The sequence below is a fragment of the Cupressus sempervirens genome, chromosome 10, assembly GCF_028749045.1.
Source record: "Cupressus sempervirens isolate cs-2001-9-10 chromosome 10, ASM2874904v1, whole genome shotgun sequence".
Taxonomy (NCBI): Eukaryota; Viridiplantae; Streptophyta; class Pinopsida; order Cupressales; family Cupressaceae; genus Cupressus; species Cupressus sempervirens.
This window is the reverse complement of record NC_143127.1, coordinates 833,493,137-833,508,063: the sequence shown is the minus strand read 5'-3', so window position 1 is coordinate 833,508,063 and position 14,927 is coordinate 833,493,137. Positions and strand designations below refer to the sequence as shown.

Below are 14,927 nucleotides of genomic sequence, written 5' to 3'. Positions count from 1 at the left end.
AAAAAAACTTTAATGAAAAATCAACAAAAGTCATAAAACTGACATTTGCCCAAACTTGTCTTGGGCTCGAGCGACTATTTCTGAATTCCCTCAAAATGCGTTGAAATTCAATCAGGTCCCTTTCACCGAAGTTACAATGAATTCCTCAAAAAAATTTCAAATTTGCAACATATATGAGCGTTTTCTAATTTTTATGCAAATTGACTTTTGACTGTGGCTGGGATTGAGTGCATACGTTAACTTAGCCTTTGAGTTGTACTGTGAGCAACTCATGAGCCATTTTGACTTGCGTATACTTGCAAATTCTAAGAGTTTATGCCAATTTTCTAATATATGGTGTAACCAATAACCATGAGCCTTGTTATTCAAGGTTTGAGAATGCCAATGACAACGACTATCTACATATTTTACAATTAAGCAGAGTAGTTGGATGCTCCTTTGTCCCTCCTTGGGCTAGTGTATACTTGTATTCAATTTGGATATGTTTTTGATACAACCCAAATATTTGTTGGGTACTATACCTATGGATGCCCAAAAGATCTTAATTTTCCAACCATGGTGAATACTATGTGATTTGATTTATACTTGGTCACTTGTACCAAATGTCATGAGGGTGATTTGAGTAGTATGAATTTGGCAGATTTTTTTTTTGATCGATAATAAGATATATTTTATTATTAATAAAAGGTTACATATCAAAATTACATCATTTTCAAGTTATGAGACCATCTTCCACTTGCAACCTATACACCAACCCTTAATTACAAAAAATACAACATTTACGAAGGCTGCCCTCTATACATGGCTGATCTAAATAAACAAAGCTTTTTTAGAAAAAGTCCTCCCTGACCCACTATCCCATAATTACGACAAAAACACTGTAACAAACAAGCCAAAAACCTGGTACAGTTTGTCAGCTTCATATTGTTGCAAAGTTACTTCCTCTTCGAAGCTCCTTCATCGTTAATCTGCCTTCCTTGGACATGCTAAGCCACCAATTTCCTTGATAATCAAAACTCCGGTAACCTTTTTCGTTACTTCTATGCATATTCTGTAGGCTACAAAAAGGGATTCCAACCAGCTCGATTTTGACAAAAAAGCCGTACCACCATCATTCACCGTTGTCCTCTCTGCACTCCTCTATCGAACATTGCTTTCTTGGGAAGACCACATTGAAAGTTGCACTCTGCTTCGGTTCATTATACTCCATGATCACATTTTTGAGAGCAGTTCACACTTCTCGGCGTTCGTTGACATAAGCCTCTCTATCCATTTGTCCACGGGGCCAGTTCACAAATGGGTAGACACCTTTCTCCCTTCCTTGCTCTTCATCTTCATAACCCTCACTAAAATCAAAAGCCCAGCCCGGGTGTGCCCATTCTAACAGTGTTTCCATGTTTGGAATTAGGGTGTCCTCAAACAGTTGCTTCATTCCCCAGCCTACAACTTGTTCATGCTCGCCTACCTACAAGCCCCACGCCATTGTCATGGCAGCAATATCAACCTGGATTTTCCATCTGTGCTCCGCCTCTTGAAAAAGCGGACCCAATGTTGCCTGTAAAGCTTCCACCACTACATCCGAGGGGCATTTAACCATCTTCTTCAACCTTTGGTTTGCAACTCGCCCAAATAGTGCCTTCTGTTGTCGCTGAGTTTTAAAGGTAAATGTAGGCTCCATGGCTATCACAAACCTTACCTTTTGTTCAAAACACAAACCTTCAATTTGCCTTTTTTTTTTTTTTTTTTAACCACAAAGAATTCGTGCTTTGCTGACGCTATATCATCATTGGTGTATCCTCCTCACACTTCTCTTAAGTAAAAATCTGTGATCACTCACTTTAAAAGATTTCACACGTGTGCTAAGATTGAAGATCAATATTTAATCATGCCAATCTGCTTGCCTCATTAATTAGTCTGTGTTACCATCCTTACAATCTTGTGTTTTTAATATATTAAAAAGTACTCCCTTAAGATTATCTTTTTCTATCCTTATAATTTCATCATCTAGCGTTAGTGCCCATTTAGATAGCTTGTCCGCTTCTTTATTACCCTCTCTTCTTATGTGAGATATTTTGAAGTCTTCAAATTTAGCTAATTCTTGCTTTATGAGATTAATAATTGGTTGTAGGTGCCATGCATTAACACTCAATTTGGAAGTTGCCTCCACTGTAATCAGAGAGTCACCTTCTAAATGAATCCTTTTAAATCCCTCCTTACTAGTTAATCTAACTGCTATCAGAGCTGCTTGGCATTCTGCCATATTATTTGTTCCAATAGGAAGTTTTTTCGCTCCTACCATAAGAAAGTGCCCTTTGCTATCTTTGAAAACAATCCCAATCCCTGAAACGCCTGGGTTGCCAATTGCCGCTCCATCAAAGTTTACTTTAACCCAACCTTCTTTTGGTGCTTCCCATTCAATCTTCTCCTGCCTTACCTTTTTGCTACTGGTGACCAATGCTTCTGAAGGTGATTTGAATCTAATTCCCAACCACAAAGTCTGCATAAGTCCGTCTTCTTTTGTAAATGGAATCTTCATAGCTTGTTTCCTTGTTGCCGACACACTTGCTATTTCTTCTATTGCATTAATTATTCTGTTTAAGCATCTCCTCAAACTCTCTTTTTCACCCCTAAAAATCCTCCTATTTCTTTCCTTCCATAACTCTCATATAATCAAAGAAGGAGCAACTAACCAAATACTCGATACTTAAATATTTATTTGGCATTAGCCCCATCTTTTTGTCCAAAATCTGACTGATCCTATATTTTACATTTTGAGGGGTATTGAAGAAAAAATCTCTAACTTTTTCCAGTTTATAAACTGTCTCGAAATTTTACCATATAGCTCTAAAGTTTTTTTCATCGCCTTTGCTTCCTCTGTACTGGCTACTCCTGCTAAAAAAGTATATCCACAAATTGTAGATGTGTAAGGGATCCCACTATTTCTGTGATTTTTATCCCTTTCCATAAACCTTGCTCCCTTTGTTTTTGTATCAGCCTTCCTAACACCTCTGCCATTATAATAACGAGGAAAGGTGACAGAGGGTCGCCTTGTCTAATACCCTTTTCTTGTTCAAAAAAACCTTGAGGGCTCCCATTTATCAAGACTAAAAAACGAGGAGTGTATATACAACTTTTTACCCACTGGACCCATTCCTTGCTGAAACCAAATCTGCTGAGCACATCTAGCAAAAAGCTCCGGTCTACCTCATCATATGCTCTTTTAATGTCTAATTTGACCATCATATTTTGAGCTTTTGAAGTACGAATGGTGTGCATTGCCTCATGTGCCACAACTACCCCTTCAAATATTGATCTCCCTTGTAGAAACCCACGCTGCTCTGTAGATATGATAGAGTCGAGCACTTGCTTGAGTCTATTTGCCATAACCTTTGAGATGATCTTATAAACTGTGTTGCATAAAGAAATAGGTCTAAAATCCTCAAAGGTTTGCTGTGTTTCCTTCTTTGGCACAAGAGCTATAAAGGTGTTGTTGAAATCTTTAAGAATGAAACCCCCTTGTCTAGACTCCTCCACTACTTCCCATAAATCTTTCATAAAAATAGTGCTCAATTTTTGAAAGAACATTGCTGGGAAACCATCAGGCCTTGGGGCTTTGTCCCCTCCTAAACCCTTTAAAGCTTGAACAACTTCACATTCTCTGATTGGGTCCATAAGAGCTTTGTTTTGAGCTTCAGTTATCACTACAGGAATGATGTTCAAAACCTCCTCAATCTCTGATCTGTCCCTTACTACCTGCTGGCCTTTATGTGAGAAAAAGTTAATGGCTTCTGCACTTATTTCCTCACTGTCTATCTTATAAATCTCCTTCCATATTTTGAATTTCAAAGATTTTTATTTGCTGCCCTTCTAACTTTCACCGAGTTATGGAAGAAATTGATATTTCTATTGCCCTCTTTTAGCCACACTTCTCTTGATTTCTGCCTCCAATATATCTCTTCTTTATTTAGACAGTCATCCAATTCCTTCCTTAGCATTTTCTCCATTTTAAAATCTTCCTCAAACATTCCATTTTCTATTACTTTGAGACTTAGTATTTTTAAGTTCTGTTCAAGATCCTTTTTTTTATCAAAAATATTACCAAAGTTTTCTCTATTCCAGATTTTTAATTGCTCCTTTAGAAATTGCAACTTTTTAAAGAAAATAAAAGCTTTGTTACCTTTTCTGAGGGGAGCATTCTTCCACCAATCTGCAGTCATAGACTCATATCTGAGAAGCCTTTTGCTTTCAGCCACATTACCTCAAATTTAAAGGGGCATCTGTTCGGCGTTGTTTCATCTTGAATTCGAAGACAAATGGGATAGTGATCTGAACCTTGATATGGAAGAATTTCAGCATCACAAGACCAGTTTGCCTCCGCCCAATTCCCTGCTACTAGAAACCTATCCAATTTTTTTGCTATATGCACAAATCCTTTTCTTCGGTTAGTCCATGTAAACTCCTCTTTTTTGAAATTTATATTTACTAGTTCATTGTCATTGACAAAGTTACTGAAATCTTTTTGACTTTCAGAAAGCCATCCTTTCCCTCCTTTCTTGTCTTCCGAGTTAAAAATAGCATTAAAGTCCCCACCTAATATTGCCACCTCATTACAAATCTCCTGCACTTTACCAGCTATAGACTGCCATAACAATCGCTTCTGAGCATTATCATTTGGACCATAAACATTTATCACCACAAATGAAGATGTTTAACATAAACCTTTGCCCATTGCCAATTTGTGTATGAAATTGACTCCGAAATTGTAATGGTTTCAGATTTCCATAGAATCGCCAATCCACCTGAAGCACCCTGTGCACCTGTCATCAAGCATTCCCATCTTCTGAATTTGTTTCTAAAGCTAGCAAAATCTTCTTCTTTTATCTTGGTCTCTTGAAGAAACACTAGGCTCGGTTTCGATTGATCAAGGCACCTTTTGATCAATCGGATCTTGTTAGGGGCATTGCAGCCCTTGACATTCCATGATAATGTTTTCATGGCTCCTGGGAAAAGGCTAAGGCTTTTCCCGATCTCAAAATTTTGGATTGATTAGCATCTTTGCCCGCCATTTCCAGCTTCACTTTAACCGGTTTACGCCCTCTTTTTCTCTGGCTTCCCACATTAGGTTGCTTCTTTTTGGAGCTAGTTTGTTCCAGTGATCTATCTTCCTGGATGCTTGGCCTCTCTGATAAACCAAGATCATTTAGAAGGTCCTCCATTATGGGTGAAACCTCCCCTTCCTTTCCACTACAGCTGTCCATGGTTTCCTAAAAGGATTCACTCAGATTTCTGCCTGGGGAGACTTCAATGTCTTTAAAAACTATATCATCATTTTCTAAAGACTCCTTTTCTGGGGGTTTCACTCATTACTCCCTTTTCTCCTGTTAGAAATTGTTTATCTTGCACATTTTGATCTTCATTCCAATCACTCATCCTGCTCTGACTAGGAGTGTTAACCTTCCTTTGCTGATTTCTATCTTCTACTTGGTTGCATCCTTGCATTACATTTTCCCTCTGGACTATCCCTTGTTCCCACGGAGTTTCTTTTACCAATTGAGTGGAGTTCTCTTTGTTCCCAATATCACCCTCCTATTCCCGATTCTCCCTACCCCTTTCCTTTGTTAGCATTTGTTTTGCTGATTCCTGGTTCGCATCTTCATTATTTGTGGGTGTCTGATGACTAGTTTGTTGATCCTGAAGCTTCTAACATTCTCTCAATTCTAAGTCCTCTAGAAGTCTTTCTGCTTCTAGACCTTTCCCTTTTCGATTCCTGTCATTCAAGAAAGCCTCTGTTTGAGTGCTATTTTCCTCCCCTTCCCATATTTCAATTTGTTGCTTCCAAACACCATGTTCCGTGCTTAGGTTAATGAAATGTGGGCATGGATTTCCTTCCTTTAGGAGAATTAAGAGCCTTGGATGCGAAGATGAGTCCTTTTTATTTAGAACTACCTCTGACCTTACATAATCACCTATCGTGTTTCCAATTTGAGCTAACACCTCCTCTCCCCAATATTCCATCGGTAAATTGTGAAGATTGACCTAGATAGGGAATGACTGCAATTTTTCTTTACTCGGATCAAAATTTGGCATCCAATCCTTTATAATGATACCCTTTCCCTCCAATAGGTAAGGACCATCGTTCAAAATGACATCTTTATCTACTTTACTTGGTGCTATTCCCATATTAAAACCATTAACTAGGGTTTTCAATCTACATTCTACCCCCCATAACGATTTGCATCCCAGCCGAATCATTCTAACTGATGGCCATGATCCTAGCCATTTAAAGAAAAAGGCTTTCTCTTTTAATTCTCCTACCGATTCAAGCCAGTTTTCACTATTAATATTAATGATAGACATTACCTCATAAGTGACGTTTTCATCTGTGTTGTGGGTTGGATCCTTCTCTGTTTCCTTCTGCCCCGTCGACGCTTCCACTGGCTGCTTCGGCCTGTAAAACTTATGTGCAATCTTGGAGTAGTCAAATTTATCGAACTGTCTGTAGAGCTAGTCTCGCCCACTTCTTTCATTTCCCGATTTCCACTTATTCCCTTCATTCTGCCTTCTTTGAGGGGGATTAAAATGTCCACGCTCATGAAAGAATGGATTTGCTTGTTGCCCCCCATTCCGCCTAAACTGATTCATTGGCCATCTTTTGTTGATCTGATCTCCATATAACCAACCCTCATGGTGTTTGAAGCCTGAACGCCTATCTGCAAACCTCCTAGACAGCCCTTTGCCAGTAAAGGAAGACCGTTGCCCCCATCGTTCAAATCTCTGCTTCTCCTGCTCACGCTCCATCTCCGAAAGTTACTGACTTTGGCAGATTTTAATTACCAACTTAAATTTTAATTCTTTATGTAGCATTTATGTTTCTATATTGCTTTTGGAATAATGAAAATATCCTCTAATAACTTGGAACATTATTTAAAATGTGTATGCATCTTTTATTAATATTGTATCCAGCCATATCCATATTGGGGTACTTAAAAAATGGTCATGATTGTATCTAATACTGTATCCATAACCACACAACTTTGCAGTTAAGTATAAAATAATGGGCCCCCAACATATCAGGACTTGCAAAGATGATATGGTTATTTTGGCAAGGAGTTTAGTAGCTTCTAAGTGAGTAAAGCTAGTCATATCTGATAAGGTGCATAAAAATTATGACTTTTGAGATGAATGATGAGCGTTGTCTACATTGTTCAGAGTAATTTTGCTCCATTGACTTTAAAAGTACAACAAGATGTTGTTTTAATCTTGGTTCAATGATGATATCTTGGTTTAGCAAAAAGCAGTCAACAATTGCCCTAAGTTCCACTGAAGCAGAATATATAGCAGCCTCCATGGGAGCTAGAGAAGCAGTATGGTTAAGGAAGTTGCTAGTTGGATAATTTGGGAAGCCTTTAAAACCTACAATAATGCATTGTGACAATCAAAGCTGCATTAAGTTGTTGATAAATCCAGTTTTCCAGAACTGGTTAAAGCATATTGAAATTCCTTATCATTATGTTAGAGATATGGTGGATAGAGATGTTCTCAAGCTAGAATACATCAGCATTGATGAGCAAACTGCTGATATATTCACTAAACTCTCTCTAAGCCTAAATTGGAGCATTTTAGAGGTAAACTGGGGATGATTCAAATGTGATTGTAACTCTTGAGACTGAATCTTAGTTATATTGTAAAATGTATATGTATTCTTTAATTTTTGTGTTAAAGAGTTACTATCTTTCAAATGTGAAATATGTCATGAAAGGTGACGATCTTTCATTGATGTATATTTGGAAGGTGGCTGTTGTAAGGTGACAACCTCAACAATAGCTTGGCCTGTTATCATGACAAACTCATTAAGTTGTTGTCCCAGAGTGCTGGAAATCATGATACTTGTCATGATAGTGATCATGACATTTTTATTTCTTGTTATTTAATAGACTACATGAACTTGCTGTCCCGGAGTGCCGGAAACTAGATAACCTAATCTCCTAATAATCATCAATGAGGTTGATGGTAGTGCACATATCAAGAGAATATGAGTGTATTTTGATGATTCACTTCTCCCTCGCTAAGAGGGAGTGTTGAAATTAGAGCTTTAGTCATATTGAAACATCTAGTGGATCATATTATATATATATAATAAAATATGTATAGATGCATTATATGTATGTATGTGTGTATATATATATATATCTCTCTCTGCCGAAGTAAAATTTTTCAGATTGATCACTGTTAATATATTTGATATTTCATAATAACATTGCTAATGTTATCGAGCACCTTCCTTAACAGTATCGGGTGTGTCAAAGAAGCTGATACTCTTATATAAAGAAGGGATTAATATTAGTTAAGGTCATGTCATGTAGGGACATGACCCTACGAGGCAATGGCCACGCAGAGTCATGTCTCTACATGGGCAGGACTCTTGAACCCCATAGATATAACCTATCACTGCCATTTGAACAATACCAATCACAATGACAGTATTCAGTATAATCAGCAGTGACAAATAAATTGTCATATCAACCTTTGGTCAAGTATTCAAACATCATATTGATATTTAATCAGAAGTTTTTTATAGGCAAACTTCAATTAATTTGTACCATTGTATCTTAGGCAAAAATAGATTCAATCTATTGTTATTCAGATCAGTCTCTCTATCATAGATCCTGCTAACATTTACATGGTATCATAGCCTAGTTGATAGAGCATATATACTCAGTTATCATTAAAATTTTAGATTAAAATCATGGTGAATCACATAAGACTGGATTTCATGGAAAATTCGGATTATGATTATTCTACAAGAACTTGAATTAGAATGGTATGTGGAAGAAAATAAGAAAATCTGTGAAAATGATCTAGATAGATCAACTTCGAAACGCTATAATAATAAAGCTATGAAGATCATCATAGATTCTGTTAGAGATCACGTACTTCCATCCATATCAATTATCAAAACTGCCTGTGAAATGTTTATGACTATTAAAAACACATTTGAAATCAATAATACCAGTAGACCACTCACCTTAAAACAACGATTGCTATACATCAAGATGAACAAAGGAGAGACCATTACATCTTATTTCCTGAGAATTGCAGAATTAAAAGACCAACTTGCAACCATCGGAAATCAGATAGATGACAAAGAATTATCTCTAATAGCCCTTAAAGGGTTACCCATGTCTTGGGAATCCTTTATTTGTGGAATGAGCTCTAGACCTGAACTGCCAAATTTTGACCACAAGAGGAGTCAAGACTGATCACAAGAGGAACCGATCCAAATCAAGAGGAAGAAATTCAAGCCCTTCAAATTAACACAAATAATAAAGGAAAGACGGTCAATTTAAATATAAAAGAGGAAAGGTAATCAAACATACAAGAAAAGAAACTTTTCTGTAGTATAGTGCTACAAATGTGACAAATTTGGCCACACACAAATTCTCCTCTGAAAGGAAGAAAATACAAGCTACCCTAGCAGAAGTCAAGGTTGAAAATTTAGCATTCCTTTTGGCCCTATCAAGTGAACTAAATAACAACAAAAATACGTGGATAATAGATAGTGGAGCATCTCATCATGTAATTGGATTCAAAGACAAATTTGAAACTTTTGAAGGCCACTCTACTGAAGAAGTAACAATAGGGGATAACTCTACCTATTCACTAAAAGGAATCGGAACATGTTTGTAATAACCCTCCTCAAATCTGCCCTCAAAAAATGCTGATGAAAGCTCAAGGAATTTCATCAAACAATTCACATGCAAGGGACGTATGACTGATATAGTATTTCAGCGAGCTTCAAATGACTTTTTCTTCAATTTGCATCAATGAGAATCTTGTGCTAGAAGACTACAATGGACTACACAATGACCTAACATGAGGGTGCTACTAATTTTGTCAATATTCAGTGCATATATATGATCTAAGTATGAGAAATGAACACCTACAGCCAACTGGCATTTTTACAAACAGTTGGTTTGCAAACTAACTAGCTGATAAATAATGATATTAAATTGTTTAAATGACACCAGCAACTATTATCTTCTTAATTGCAATGAAAAATACAATGCTCATGAAATATGGCCAAGACTTTGGCATTTACATGGATTACAAAATGATAATGCTGGTATAATGCACACTTACAGTTGAAAGCTTATAACACCCTAAAAAGCAATACTAACAAAAGAACTTGGTTGTAGATGGCTGTAATAATTTCCTTCAATGCTGTCCCTTCTGTTTTGCTTTTTTCGAAGTGCTTTTTCGGCCTGCTTTTTCGGTTCCACTTTTTCGGACTGCTTTTTCGTACTCGTTTTTTCAACTTGCTTTTTCGGTTCCGCTTATTCGGACTGCTTTTTCGTATCTGCTTTTTCGGATTGCTAATATGTTGAATCTCAAGATCATATCTTTCAATGGCGTCAAGATTTTCAATTTGACGGGATTTCGTCCTCCAAATCGTAGTTGGAAAACTCGCCGAGTTTCCTAGCTCGGCGAGTTTTTCACCAGTTAACTCGCCGATTCAAAAACTCGGCAGATTGGTAAAAACTCACCGAGTAATCGCGAAAAACTCGCGATTTACTGGTGAGATTTTCGCCTGCGGCCTGTGACAGATTAAAGCAGCAGTGAATGTGTTTTTTTCTCATTTTTTCTTGTATTTGGATTGTTTAGAGCCTTGAGGAGTGAAGAGAAGAAGGTTTGGAGGCATTCTTGGCTGATTGCAAGTGATTTTAGGCGGATTTGAGTAGATTGTAGAGGATTCTAACCGATTTTAGAAGACAAATTTCTTTCCAGGTATGTTAATCTTATCATAGTTTGAAAACTTTTTATAATTTTATAACAAATGTTCTTTTGTTTTTGTTGTTGTTAACTTGTTTGTAAATGTTTTCAAATTATTTAAAATCATTTTGATTTGAAACCCTAGCTTCTAAGGATATGGTTGAAGTTTGTTGTTTGCTAAGGATATGGTTGAAGTTTGAAGTTTGAAACTTTGAATCATTTGAAACCCTAGCTTCTAAGTTCTAACTTTGTTTATTCATTTTTCTATATATTTGTGCAGGGCAGCGGTCAACCATTAAAAAAATGACAAACCCGCAAGAAGAGTGGCCACAAACACCATGCCCATCTGGATATATAGGCACTCGGCCTAAAAATGCAAGAGATAAGGCATGGCGGTATGCCTATGAAGCTCCAAATCCAAATGATATTAGGAAGGTGATATGCATTCCCTGTGAGAGAATTATTTCTGGAGGCATAAACCGCCTCAAATAACACCTTGCAGGCATAAAGAAACATGACTCAAATCCTTATCTCAAGGTAACTGATGAAGAAAAAAGATTCATCCATGCCCTACTTGCAGCTATTGAAGAGAAAAAATTGAATAGGGAGAGGGCAAAATTAGCTATGAGGGCAGCCATAGCTGAATTAGAAGGAGCTCCTTTTGATATGCAAGAGGAAGAAGAAGCACTTGAGAACATACCAGGATCTCTTCGTGGCCCACGGATCCGCAAACAAAATTTCTCATTTACCGGTTCCACTTTTTCTACATCTCCTACTTCTTCATCATCACCATCCGGATCCCCATCAGGGATAGGTGGTTATTTTGTGCCCAGGAACACACCTGGAGCACAACTATCATTAGAGGGCACTGCATGGTTTAAGGAGGTGCATGAGCAAACTGATATTGCAGCAGCTGATTTTTGGTTTTTCAACAATATCTCAATGAATGCCGCTGATAGTCCCTATTGGGTCAATATGGTGAATGCAATGACAATATCAGGCAAAGGGTACAAGCCGCCTAATCGCAAGGATATGAGTGGAGGGTTAGTATTTTACTATTTAGTAATTGTAAATAATTGTGATTCACTTTAGTTCATTGTTATATTTTAAATCTTAATTGTTATAACTTATTTCCTAATTTTTTACTAACACTTACACTTTATTTAATATTACACCTAAATTTTGTAGGTTGCTTGACAAAGCGGTTGGTAGGGCAACATTGTTGATAGAAGACCAAAAGAAAGAGTGGAAGAAGTATGGCTGCACCATTTTATCTGATGGGTGGACAGATGGAAGAAGTAGAACCATTATTAACTTCTTGATTGCTTGCAAAGATGATGTGGTGTTTTGAAAATCTGGCGATGCCTCCAACAAAGTGAAAAATGCAGCCACATTGGCTTTAATGTTGGAGAATGTTGTCATGGAGGTGGGAATAGAGAATGCGGTGCAAATAATCACAGATAATGCAGCAGCATATGTGGCAGCAGGTAGATTTAATTTTTTATATTTGAATCAATATGAATCATGAATGTAATGCTATGGATAATGGTATTATTCAATTTAGATTTGATGTAATTTGTAAATACTAAATATGGAAAGTTTGTTACTGATTATTGATTTTTTGCTAATCTTTTAGGTAGAATCCTCCAAGAGAGGCATCCCACACTTTTTTGGTCACCTTGTGCAACACATGTCCTTGACCTTCTTTTGGAGGACATAGGAAAACTTGATTGGGTGAGTCCAGTTGTGGAAGATGCTAGGCGAGTCACGAAATATATCTATAATCACCCATGGGTTCTCAGTTTGATGAGAAAAGCCACTAAAGGCAAAGATTTGATGAGACCTGCTATGACAAGGTTTGCAACGGTCTTCTTGACGTTGCAAAGTATTCTTGACCACATATTGGCTTTGAAGCAAATGTTTGTGTGTGCTGATTGGGTTGCTTCACCTTACTCAAAGAAGCCCGAAGGAGAGGCTGTGGCACGAATAGTCTTTGATGATAGCTTTTTTGCAAAGGCTAAGGAGATTGTGGAGGTAACTTCATTATATTTTTAGTTTATTCAAGTTTTATTATCAATTCATAACTTACTATGTTATTAACTAATTTGTATTTTTCAAATTTCAAATGTAGATGTCTCTGCCCCTGGTTCTAGTCTTGCGCACATGTGATGGGCAGCAATCCCCAATGGGATGTCTTTATGAGGCCATGGCTAGGGCGAAAGAGGCTGTTAGAAGTTACTATCACGGGGACAGTCTCAGATTTGACCGCATTTGAGAAATAATTGATAGGAGGTGGAACAATATGCTCCACCAACCTATTCATGCAGCAGGCTACTTCCTCAATCCCAAATTCAGGTACTATGATAATTGATTGTCCTTGAAGTTGGGATTTTAATAAGTCTTTATTTTACTTACTTTTTAAGTTTGTGTAGTAAGACTTGATATCATTTTCTATTTGTTTTAGGGCTGATGATTCCTACTCAGATCCTAATGGAGAGGTCATGGAAGGTCTCTCTAAATGCATTGAGAGAATGATATCAAGTGAAGAGGAGAGAGACCTTATTGTGACCGAACAACAAATCTATGTGGAATCAAGGGGTCCTTTGTTCTCTTCTATGCTAGCAAGGAGAGCAAGATCTACTCAAGCACCAGGTAAAGCGTCAAACTTTAAAATTTTTGCTAATTGATAAGTTGTGCTTCTGATTTTTTTTTTTATTGCTTTATAACTTTTTTAATTTTGTTTTGCAGATGCTTGGTGGGCAAGTTGGGGTGGCAATACCCCCAATTTAAGGAAATTTGCTCTCAGAGTCCTATCCCAACCTTGTAGCTCATCCCATTGTGAGTGCAATTGGAGCTTATTTGTGTCCATCCATACAAAGAAAAGAAACAGATTGACTCAAAAACGACTTAATGACCTTGTTTATGTGCACTATAATCTTAAGTTGCGCATAAAAAAGGCACAGCTCTTAGAACTACCTGGTCCGCTTGATCTAGATGAGATAGATCCTTATCCTGATTGGACAGCACAGGAGCCAAGTCCATTGTTTACACCAGATGAGATCGCTGATTTGGAGAGGCAGGGCATGGAGGGGGAGGCTAACACTGATTTTCAGTTCACTATGGATGACATTTAGGATGAGGACGAGGATGATGATGATTCAGGCGAGGATCAGGCATTACCATTAGGAGGAGATGCATCCTCTTCTAGCACGCCGAGCCAGTCAGTAGGGACGTCGAGCGAGGGGGCACAGCCACAGAGTTCACAGTCATGCAGCTCACGCCCTATCCCAGTGCGGGGCACTTCTTCTAGGACTAGACCCCCTCGCTTTCCTGCTAGTGCAAGCGGAAAGAGGAAGATGTGATTGACATTGTCAAATTGTATTGATGTATTTAGACTTTTAGTATTTACTTCTAGTTTGACAGATTGAAACTATTTAGTAATTTACTATTTTGCTTCCTACGATGAGCATTCTGCATGAGAATGCAATTTTGTACGCATTATACATTTATATATATCTAAACTTCGTTTCTTTCTTTTGTATTGTCTTTAATTAACTTATTAGATACATCTTCTCATTGAATTTTGCAAAATAAATGTATTTTTAATTAAATTTCAGTGGTTTTTTAGGTTCCCGAGTTTTTTTTTTAAATTGCCGAGTTTTTCCTGATTAAACTTTTGGGGGGCTTGGCGAGTTTTTGCATTTTGCGAGTTTTCCAACTATGCAGTCCAAACTATCGAGACATAATCTCCAGAAAATTTTCCAATTTCTTTGATATTTCCAAGCATGCCTAAAAGAAGCTCTTCCATTTCTTTTATAGTGTTCTCACAAGGGCTCCATCCTTTGTTTTCTCAATGTGGGATAAAACATCACTCCCTTTTATGTAACTTATGTCTCTAATGTGTTATAAAATAAAAGGGACTCTTTTAATTTAAATATTTTCCACAAACTATAGTCTATGCATTAATAAAGTTAAATATTTAAATTTAACTTTATAAAATAGCTTTATCAATGCATAACAAATCTTATCAAATATAAACAAGTCTTCTTGCCGATTTTAAACAATTACCATCGACATACCGCTGCCACTGGATGTCCGACCATATCCAAGATGACTTACTATAAATAGTAAGTATGCCCAAAGTTGCCTCAAAACCC

At 37.2% G+C, this 14,927-nt stretch overlaps 2 protein-coding genes across 3 annotated transcripts in view; both read left to right on the top strand.

Annotated features, from left to right (window-relative positions):
* LOC149536571 (vacuolar protein sorting-associated protein 26B) overlaps nt 1-14,927 on the top strand; it is a 196,201-nt gene that overhangs the window by 59,532 nt on the left and 121,742 nt on the right. The gene's annotated exons all lie outside the window — the stretch shown is intronic.
* LOC149536572 (uncharacterized) lies at nt 11,824-14,304 on the top strand. Of its 2 annotated transcripts, XM_089804594.1 has the most exons (4): nt 11,824-12,257; nt 12,407-12,804; nt 12,902-13,125; nt 13,235-13,370. In XM_089804594.1, exons 1-3 carry the CDS (start codon nt 12,173-12,175, stop codon nt 13,043-13,045), a joined length of 627 nt encoding a protein of 208 aa, XP_089660720.1. In that variant the 5' UTR covers nt 11,824-12,172; the 3' UTR covers nt 13,046-13,125; nt 13,235-13,370. The 2 variants fall into 2 exon arrangements, with proteins under 2 accessions (XP_089660720.1, XP_089660721.1); XM_089804595.1 differs by lacking the exons at nt 11,824-12,257; nt 12,407-12,804 and adding an exon at nt 13,519-14,304 and having other exon boundaries at nt 12,947-13,125; nt 13,235-13,422.